Below are 10888 nucleotides of genomic sequence, written 5' to 3' on the forward strand. Positions count from 1 at the left end.
TATTTTACAATATATCTTTTTATCATTACTCTAATTACATACTAAAGTAGCCACATTTCGTCAAGCATTTTTTGTTTTATTATTACACGGGAACTAAATAATAATAATTGTATAAATTTGGCCTAAACATTTTTTTTCTATTTATTTAATGATCTTTCAAAATGTTAACTACCCATATTGAACGCTTCATCCCACTCAGCATCTTTTCTGGTGTTATTAATAATTATCTTTTCTATTTATACTTTCTTCTTTTGACGCATGCGCACTACGTCACCTGTCATATGACTGCACATGCGCACCACTGTCATGATCTGACTAAAGGAATTTCGGAAAGAGTTTGGACCAGCACGGAAAATAAACACTTAGACCGACCGATCCTCAGTCCTATCCTTCTCCTCTCTTGGAGTCAACCTCAGTAAGTAGCGAGTGAAAGGCAGTGCTCCAGATTCCGTCCTGTATTTAAAAACAAGAGGATGGTAAAGCGTTTCTACTTCCCCAAAGCGGAACTGAGTACGAGACCAACTAACCAACTACTGCCTTAAATAAACAAGTACACACTTTACCAGTAAGTTAGCGATAAAGAACATCGTGAAACATCATGAGTAAACAGTAAGTATAAAAGCTGACCGTAAATGATGGTGTTGGGATCCTGGATCATTGGGAAGATCACATGAACTTTCCCTACTTTCTAAGTAACGTACTAACTTTCTTAACGCGGTCATTTATTTACCTGGCAAAATTGTGCTCTGTCCTTCTGGAGTTGGGTGTAAAAGGTAATTCGTGGAATCGTCAGCATTAAACATCACTGTTATGGGTTTAAACTGATAAGAACGGATTTTATTGTGTGGTTTCTGTATATGGTTTCCTGAATGTTGGTGTAGAGGGTTTGTCAGATCCCAAGCATCAACTATAGAGAAGGGGTGTTGTAGTTTAGTCCCATTTTGATCATAATGCTGGTCCAGATGATGATTAGTGTGTCTGCTACAGAATACACTTGAAAATAGTGTAAGAGACATGATGTAATGGCCTTACCTGGAGGAACCGGTTTTTGTTGACAAACTGGAAATGTATAATTCTTAAGGAGGTTTTTCTAATGGCTGGATTGTTCAAAGGAGGAGAGTGAGTAATATGACGTCCTGGGTCATGTTAACCCCCTTAAAGGTACAGTTCACACAAATATACAGTTAATTTACTTACCCTTAAGTTGTTCCACACCTGAATGAATGTATTTCTTCTGCTGAACACAAAATAATATATTTTGAAGAATATGTGTAACCATACAGGCCTTGGGACCCGTTGACTTTCATAGTATGGAGAACAAAAATGCTCAGACAGTTGGGCCAATCAACTTTTTTGGTTATCAACATTCTTCAAAATATTATCTTTTGTGTTTAGCACAAAATGAGGAACAACATGAGGGTGAAGTAAATGATGACAGAATTTTCCAGTTTTGCGTGAACTATCCCTTTAAAAACACAGTTGTTCAACTGTTTTGAAAAGAAACTTAGAAAAGAAAGTTAACAGCCAGAGAAGTGAACTGAAAGAGAAAATGTAATTCTTTCATTATTTATTCACCTATTATTGTTCCAAACCTGACTGACTATCACTAAAGGAGATGTTAGGTTTAGGGTCAGGTTTGAATTCGCCTCAGTCACTGTAAACTTTCATTGCATCTTTTTTTCATATATAAAAAGTGAAATGTGACTTATGCTTTGATTCAGTATGTTACATGTTCATTTTCCAGATCCGAAGTGGATTTGTGATGGCTCAATCTAGGGATAGATGTTATATTGTTATACAGTGAACTTTAATTTTAAGTTAGATCTTGTGGATTTTCAAATCCTCTTCCTTGCTGGGATTTGAAACAGGAAGAAGCTGCTGAAATGAAGGAAAAGACATAAGAAATCTGTTTCCTGTGTACAGAGAGACAAGCCTATTACACACCATAAACTCTGATAATAAGCACTTTATTCAACTTTTTACTAGAGTGCATGTGAGATTTTTACTGTAAGCTGTCACAGCTAAAGGCTAGTCGATAATTGACCTCAGTATCATTAAAGTTTTATGTCTTTCTGCTCTTTTGATTAAACTTTTTTGAATTCTTTGCAATGAAATACACCCCAAAATGGTGTCTTATGTTGAACACATTGGACACAAAATCTTCATAGTAACATCACACTTCTCTCTCACACCCATCTCACAACACTGTTAACAGTTTTAAACAGCACAGACATAAGCATTTTCAGTTTTAGTATTAAGGTGTATAATAACCATTAAAAAAAATGCACTGTCTGTACTGTTTGTGTTATCTTGGCATTCTCTGAAGTGTAAGATATTCACTTTAAAACATTTGACAACTGATAATTACTTTCACACTTTAATTTATTTGCTTTGTATATTTTCTACCAATATATTGTCATCTACTCAGAGTCATGTTGCTCAATTTTATACACTACAAATATACGAAAGTTAAAACTCACATTTTGATTTTTAAGACGTTCAGAGACTAAAATAGCCAATTAATTGTGTGGACTACTTTTATAGTATTTTCTAGAATTTCACAAAAAAAATTCATTTAAGCAACATGGGTCTGAATAATGATTATTGAGTTCAAATTCCAGGTGGTAGATTTTTCTCTCTGGGCATCTTTGTTTGTGTATGTATGAAAATGGCCTCTGAACTTTGACCTCTCGTCTCTGACATTCAGACCCCAGAACATAGAGCTTAACACCACAGGAGGGGCAGCGAACTTGGACACCAGCAAGATGGCAGACATGTCAGTGGAGGACATCACAATGAGAGCCAACCAAGTTACAGATGAGGTATGCTTGTCATCTGTTACTACAGCAATATAAAAATCTGTTATAGTTCAAGATGAAAATAGCCACAGAAGCTGGCATGGCAAAAAAATAGAAATAAACATCAATATAACAGGATAAAAGGATTAATTTCTTTGTTATTAGGGACGATGTTTTCAAGTTCCTGTATACGTGGCGACTCATTGTTTATGACAGCAAACTAAGTTTTCTCTTACTCACTATTATACGGCAATACATTTCACAATACATTTATTGCACGGTTGTGAAAAATTATTTAAGTCTTCAAAATTTCTTCTCATTGACTTTGCAAATAAGTGATTCTCTGTGCTACTATATCTCTGATAACTATAAGACACTTCTTTCTTACTTTACCCACAACTTTGTTTCCTTCTCTCTTTCTCCTTCTTGCTGCCTCTGAAGGGACTCACATGAGCCTGTGCGCTGTAATAAAGACTAATAGCATGAAGCGGCCTCTGTGCTCATGCTCAGCATGGGTGATTGGGGGTAAACTACAAATCCGTGAAACATCCCTCACCTGCCTTTCCATTTATTACATGTTTTTTTTTTTTTGGTATGTTTTTACAGTGATTGTACCATAAGTGTCCTAAGTACCATTAGAATTATTTTCCCAGGTCAGAATAGATTCATTATGGCTGAATTTAGGGTAATATAGTGAATATTTATTGATAATATCACTAAATACTAGGTTTGTATTGTTATATATTGTGTAAATGAATTTATGGCTAGTTGTTTTTATTTTATTTTGTAAATCACCCTTTTAAGTAAGTTCAGAGTAAATTCATAAATATTAGGGCTGACAAATTATTAATCCTGATTCATCGCATCCAAAATAAAAGTTTGAGTCGATATTTATATCCTTTATATACATTCAAAAACATTAGAAGAAGTCTCTTATGCTCACCAAGGCTGCATTTATTTTTCCAAAAAATATTCCTGTGATGCAAACCTGTATTTTCAGCATCATTACTTCAGTCTTCAGTGTCACATGATCCTAAATGATTCTAATATGATGACTTGCTACTCGAGAAACATTTATGATTATTATCAATGTTGAAACGGTAAATTTTAAGATTCTTTAATGAATAGAAAGTTAAAAAGAACAGCATTTATCTGAAATAGAAAGCTATCGTTCAAAAGTTTTTGGGTAAGATTCAAAATATATATATATGCTGTTCTTTTGAAATTTCTCTTGAAAAATCCTGATTTTTTTTTTTTTTTACATTGATATTAATCATAAATGTTTCTTTAGCAGCAAATTATTATATTAGAATGATTACTGAAGATCATGTGATACTGAAGACTGGAGTAATGATGCTCAATACAGCTCTGTGCCACAGAAATAAATTATATAAAATATATAAAAAATATTCAAATACAAAAAATATAAAATATATTCAAATACAAAACTGATATTTTACATTTTAATAATATTTCAGAATATTACAGTTTTGTTGTGTGCGTGTGTAATTCTTTTAATAAAAGCAGCCTTGGTGAGCATAAGACTTCTTTTAAAAACATAACAAATCTTACAGATCAAAAATCTGTGTTTGATTATTAATTATATTTTATATTTGTTTCACCTGACTGTGACTGGTCATAATTTTTTGGCTCATCAGTGTATATAAACTGTCGTCAAATGTCCAAAAAAAATTGCATATATGTTTTTTATAATAACCCTTTCTAAAAATGTTTTGTTTTTCACAATCATGTCAGTATGCCTGTATTGTGTTCCTGTGTAAGTGTGTTCTTTGCATGGCTTTATAGCATTATCTAGGATTTTCACATTTTCTGATAATTTCTGAAATTTCTGGCATATTTGAGTTAGTCCATTCATAAAGGTCTGCACGTTGTGGATTTATGAGCCAAAGACACATTGAAGTGTTAATTTAACATTTACTCATTTAGCAGACAAGTGCTTAGTGTGCTGTTTTAGTCGATGTTTCAACCTGATATGACCAGAAATTTATGTTGAACAGAATATCTGCTGTTCATATTACCGTAGTGGTTTGACTACCTTTTGAATATGTGTTTCTTTTTCTTTCAGTCACTTGAAAGCACTAGGCGGATGCTACAGATGGCAGAGGAGGTGAGAACTCCAATGAAACCTGGGGGCTTCAGAAGCATGTTTGCTGTTATCTGAAGTACAGAATGCTTAGAACCGCCTGGATTTGCTCATTCGAGTTATATGTAACCTGATATACATGTGTATATTTTCAGAGCCGGGAGACAGGGGTCAAAACAATGACCATGCTGGATGAGCAGGGAGGTGAGTGCACCATTCCATTCCAATCTGTTTAACTTAATTTAAGAGATTCTGACTAATTAAGACATCATTCATTGATTCTTGATCAGAGCAACTGAGGCGCGTTGATCAAGGGATGGATCAGATCAATCAGGACATGAGGCAGGCTGAGAAGAACCTGACTGATCTGTCCAAATGCTGTGGCCTGTGTGTGTGCCCATGTGACAGGTTCGCTATTATAACTCCTATTTCCAGCTATTTAAAATATTATGCATTACGTTGTATTATATTTCATCAAGTTCAGTTGTAATTTTTGTGGGGAGAGATCTTTCTGTAGAAATAGAGGGCATTAAAACCTCTCTTTCAGAGTGTCTTCCATTGAGCATGATGGGAGATATAAGCGGACTTGGGGCACAGGCAGTGACAACTCCAGCATGCAGGGAAAAGAGGGCGGTGTGGTATCCAGCCAACCGTCTGCCGTTCGCAATGGGCAGGCTGTTTCGGGGGGGTCAGCGGGTGCCTCTGGCCCCTACATCAAGAGGTGAGGGCAAAATACACTGAGAATGATGGACATTGATCCAGAGTCAGACTTAATTATTTAGAGTTTATCAGTTGTTTGAGTTGGGGTTACCAAGCTCAATCTTTTAAGACATTCATTTCTACTGCTTCTGTACTTTTGCGGGAACTAATCACAGACTGGCTTATCCACCTGGTGTGCTATTATGGGGTTTAACACGATGACGGCTAGAGAAGCGATGGATCGTTGCCAGCTGATCGAGATACCCCTCGCTGCAGACTGTAGCGCGCTGACGTCACGAATATACGTCACGTATATTACGTATCGCATATCTTTAAAACGCATGTGCCATAACGTGGTGACAGCGCATGCGTGTACTATTTGCGTTATGCGGTGATGTCACGTGTTTTGATGTCTTGTTTGATGTCCTACATCTTTAAAATGCATGACAAAACTTGACATAATAGGTTAATAAAATGTTAAAAACGTTAATAATAAAAAACAGCAAAACGGAGTACACATATCCTTGGTTTTGACCATGCCATCTGAGGTAAAACAATATAATTATAAGGAATTACAGAGTATACTCTGTAATGGCTGTGTATTTTATTTAAACTAAGTGTAGTTTAGATTACAAGTCTTTATTGTCCACGCAGGTGGAAATTCATCTTCAGTCTCACAAAAAATATTAATTTGAATTCCCAATTCAATACAGCAAACACACTAAGAAACTTGCAAGAATTACATACCCCATGCATTATAAATGTATAAACTAATTACGCTAAGACCATAAATAAAATAAGTAATATCACTAAATAAATAAATAACCACCCTTAGTAACATAATGTACATAGATCATTCATTTTATAAAATAATGGCAGATGGTATAAATGTGTTATTTTCACATTATGTTGTAGCCTACATTGTTCTTCTTTTTTTTGTGTATTATATTTTTTTGGACAGTTTCTGTTGCATTGACAATACGGCATGTAAAACATTTATGCCAATAAAGTAGTTTGATGTTAAACTGACTGCATACAGTACCGTGTCTATATCCCATATTATGCATACCAGCTTTTAAAAAAAAATCAAACTCATAAGAGTGACAACTTTCTTTTATTTCAAAACAAAGCTGATATCTCTTTTATCATTATAATTACAGAATTATGTACACATACAGATTATCATACACACATATACAAACATTATAATTTTTTATATTGCATACACACAAAACATCCATTCAAATCTACTCAGCCTGAAATTTCCCTCCATCATTAAAAAAAACATTCAACCCGAGCAATAGCCTTCATCCTCCTTATCTGGATGAACCCCATCTGCCATCAGGAGCATACCCAGGTGGGCAGTCCTTGAATAGTGCAGTGCAAGCACAGTGTCAATGAGTAAGGCACCCAAAACTCTTGTTTGTGTTCTGTGGAAAATGCACACCAGTTCTAGACACTTAATTTAGATAAAATATAGAACAAACAATGTTGAATAATTTTGAAGAAAGGCATTAACATGGTACAGGGTCATACCAGGACAATATTTTAAATTGCATTATTGGAAGAAGTTAGACAAAGACATGCTTGAGTGTTATTGGCTTTGTCTGTAAAGTACCCAAGATACTTACTTTATTAAGAATAAAAACAAGATAAAAAAATTCTCAAGACAAACTTTAGATTAAAAAAGCCTAGCCTGAAAGTTTGAAATAGTTTCAAAAGCTATGCTTTATCCTGCTTTATATTTGTGTCCAGACAGACAGAGATTACAGACTGGCATGACATGTAGACAGACAGACACATTACAGATTGGCATGACATGCAGGCAGACAGACATTACAGACAGACACATTACAGACTGGCATGACATGCAGGCAGACAGACAGACATTACAGACAGACAGACAGATATATATATATATCATAATTTATTTTACCAAAAAAAAAAACTAGTAACATAACCTACAGTACATACAGGAACATAACTTTTACAGTGCGATCTGATCATGCTGCAAAAAAAAGTGTTGTTCCTCAGTAGTTTTCACAAGTGTAAAGTTTTTTTTAACCAAGATCCATTTACTGAAGATACGAAATGACATACGAATACGAATTCTTGGAATTGATAAGATAAAGTGAGTTTATAATTAAAATAATAACAAATATCATCTATCAAAGCTGAGAAAATCAACTTATTTCAAAGGAAAGGTTTTATTACTCATTGACAGATATTTGATTTGTTTTCAACATAAATTTGCATAATTTTATTAATTCTTTTGAGACTCCAATTTTACATTTGCATTCCATGTAAATGCATCTCTGTTTAAAGATGTTTAAATATCTATTTGGAAAAACAAGACAAAAATTAGGATTTTTTATTTTATTTTATTTTTGCAATGCATGCAACAATCAATGACATGACTTCATTAATTTAAGTCTTTCTGCTCTATTTTAAGACATCTTCAAAGCATTCATTTGTTTAGAGGCACACATGTTAAACATTAATAAATTAAACATTTATGACGCTCTATATGGCATCCCTAACAATTAAAAGCTGTTAACACAAACACACAATTGTTAAAAACAACATAAATACACTGCTTATTGACTTATTGCTTATTGACTGACATGGAATCCATACCTTTCAAGCAAACGCTAACATCATCCTCAGGTGATTGAAGTTGAAAATGAATGTATGCGCATGCGCGAATACACAAAGTGGCATCATCGGCGCGCATGCATATTAAATACCGACGATACGTCACTTTACGCATGCGCGCTAACACATACGTGACGCAATATTCGTGACGTCACCGCGCTACAGTCTGCGGCGAGGAGTATTTGCGTTTATCACGCCTCTTGTGGTCTGATTGGTTAAAGGACTGTCCAATTGCATACAGAGTCATTTAATTAATGCTCGTTTATCACCTTTTGTGCAGTAGAAAATACAGGGCAGCAATTCCCTGATTATTACACAGGAATGAGAGTATATTTCCTAGCCATATCAGTCTAGAAAAATCACAACTTTTCATTTTCCGTCTGTCTTAGTACACAATGTAACTACAAAAGTCAAGTATTAAATAGGAAAAATATCGAAAGTCTTTTGTCATTTTTGAGTGAGAAGCTAACGGTCTAATCTTAATCAATGATCTATGCCAAGCTATGCTAAAAGTGCTACCGCCAGACCTCAAAATCAGCTGAATGGATTTGAAAACGGTAAAACACAACTTTTTAACTCTAGGGGAGTTGGAAAATAAGCCTATTTTCAAAAAAAAGTGGAGTGTTCCTTTAAATTAAGCTTGGTCTGGTGATAGCTAGATATACATATTTTCCTAATTTCCATTTATTTTTCTGGAGCTAGACTGTTGTACCATAATTTGAATAAGCTTCCACTTTGTTGCATGTTAGTCTGTTATTGTGGCACTGATTTCAGATCAGCCTACCCTTAAATGTTGCTAAAAAATGAACACTGGCCATTTGTTGGTTCGATGGCGTCTTCCTGTCTTAGCAGGCAGCTCTTGACCTAGAATAAGCTACAATGTCTTTTATTCGATGCTGCATTGAATATATTTTGGGTGGCTGATGCATTTGGCTCCACATGTATGTGGTCTTTTTATTTATTTTAAGATCTTTACAGCTAAACCATAATCCTGATTATTAAGATTAGTCACTTTTGTATTGTATTATTCTGCGTATAATATGATGTACTTTATAATTCCCAAAAGAGTAACAAATGACGCACGAGAAGATGAGATGGAGGAGAATCTCGAACAGGTGGGCGGCATCATTGGAAATCTGAAGAATCTGGCCTTGGACATGGGCAATGAGATTGACAAACAGAACAAGACTATTGACCGCATAACTGATAAGGTAAAGCCACCATATATTAAATAAATGTATAGATTTACAAACATTTTTAACATATATAAAATAGAATTTTATATTTAATTAAATATTATTAATAATATATTATTGTTTTGCCCAGGCTGATATGAATAAAGCTCGCATTGATGAAGCCAACCAGCGAGCCAACAAACTTCTGTAGAGGATGGACACTGCCAGCATCGCTCAGGAGCCTGATTGTTTGATCTAACCACACACTTACACACAAACTTTCTGCTTCACAGAAATGAATTGCAGCAAGTGAGTTAAGTTCTTCCGAAGCCATCTGTGCCTTCATTGCAGTCTTTGCTCTATTGTAAATAGGTTGACACATGCACACACACACACACACACACACATAGTAGAGCCTCCTGTACAATCAAGTCTCGCCCCTAATATGTGAGACAAATATGCTGGACACACAGAGAGCAGTTGTTTTTGCGGCTTTGCTCACTGCTGTCCTGTCAGTCTGTAATAGATGGAGTCTAATCTCTCGGGATGGTGATGGGTTTTGTCCGTCCCTCTCTCTGGACATGAGTCAACATGGCTTGTTGTTTCATTAATCTGAATGAGGGGCCAAACAATTATGACAGAACCTTTAATGTCATTGTATGCTGCCCTTATAGCTGTTTATGTATGTTTAGGCTAATTATATGTTTGTTTTGTTATGTCATTTGTTTTCTGATTGATTTTGTGACTGATTAGACTCATATTTAATTATCTTAAGTGAATACAGTTAGTCCTGTTCCATGTTTTGGGGAAAAAGTGTGGTAGTGTTGTTTTTTAATGGCATAATTTACCATGCTAGATAGAGATAGGACATTTCACTTTATCAATTTTATTTTTAATAAAGCCAGTATAATCCTTCATTGGCTTTTTTCCGTTCTTTAAAAAAAATATTATTTAACATATATATAGCTTATGTTTTTTTAAGTAGTCTCTGTAACACTAGTTTAAGGTCCAATTCTCACTATTAATACTAGGATATTGGCTGTTTAGTAGTATTTATAAAGCACATGTTAATTGCGTTACTCTGCATGATCATAATCTACATTCCTTAATCCTACCCAATAATTAAACTTGGCCTTACTTACTATTAATAAGCAGTAATAAGGAGTTTGTTAGGGGGCAAACGTTGTAGTTAGTATTTAGATAATAGTGAGAATTGGACCTATTTGATCAGAAAATGATCAACGGCCATGGCAGAATCTTTATTTTGTGCTTAGTAACCTATTTTTGTGTTGATATTGATGTTTGTTTTGGTTCGCTGTCCTGATGGAAGATCCAGCAACAGCCCATTATAAGATATAGAGCAGAAGCCGTCAGGTTTTGATTTTTTTTTTAATCTGTTTGTACTTGCTAGAATGCATGATACCATGTATCTGAACAAGAAGTCCAGGGCCTCTAGC

At 34.7% G+C, this 10888-nt stretch overlaps 1 protein-coding gene across 2 annotated transcripts; it reads left to right on the forward strand.

Annotated features, from left to right (window-relative positions):
- The first annotated feature begins 378 nt into the window (after positions 1-378).
- Positions 379-10346, forward strand: snap23.1 (synaptosome associated protein 23.1). Of its 2 annotated transcripts, none has more exons than XM_067455318.1 (8): positions 379-415; positions 2708-2822; positions 4885-4926; positions 5058-5106; positions 5193-5310; positions 5450-5623; positions 9323-9467; positions 9583-10346. In XM_067455318.1, the coding sequence occupies exons 2-8, from the start codon at positions 2766-2768 to the stop codon at positions 9640-9642; spliced, it is 645 nt and encodes a 214-aa protein (XP_067311419.1). In that variant the 5' UTR covers positions 379-415; positions 2708-2765; the 3' UTR covers positions 9643-10346. The 2 variants fall into 2 exon arrangements, with proteins under 2 accessions (XP_067311419.1, XP_067311418.1); XM_067455317.1 differs by lacking the exon at positions 379-415 and adding an exon at positions 431-609.
- The last annotated feature ends 542 nt before the right edge of the window (positions 10347-10888 follow it).

Source organism: Pseudorasbora parva, chromosome 10 (genome assembly GCF_024679245.1).
Source record: "Pseudorasbora parva isolate DD20220531a chromosome 10, ASM2467924v1, whole genome shotgun sequence".
Taxonomy (NCBI): domain Eukaryota; kingdom Metazoa; phylum Chordata; class Actinopteri; order Cypriniformes; family Gobionidae; genus Pseudorasbora; species Pseudorasbora parva.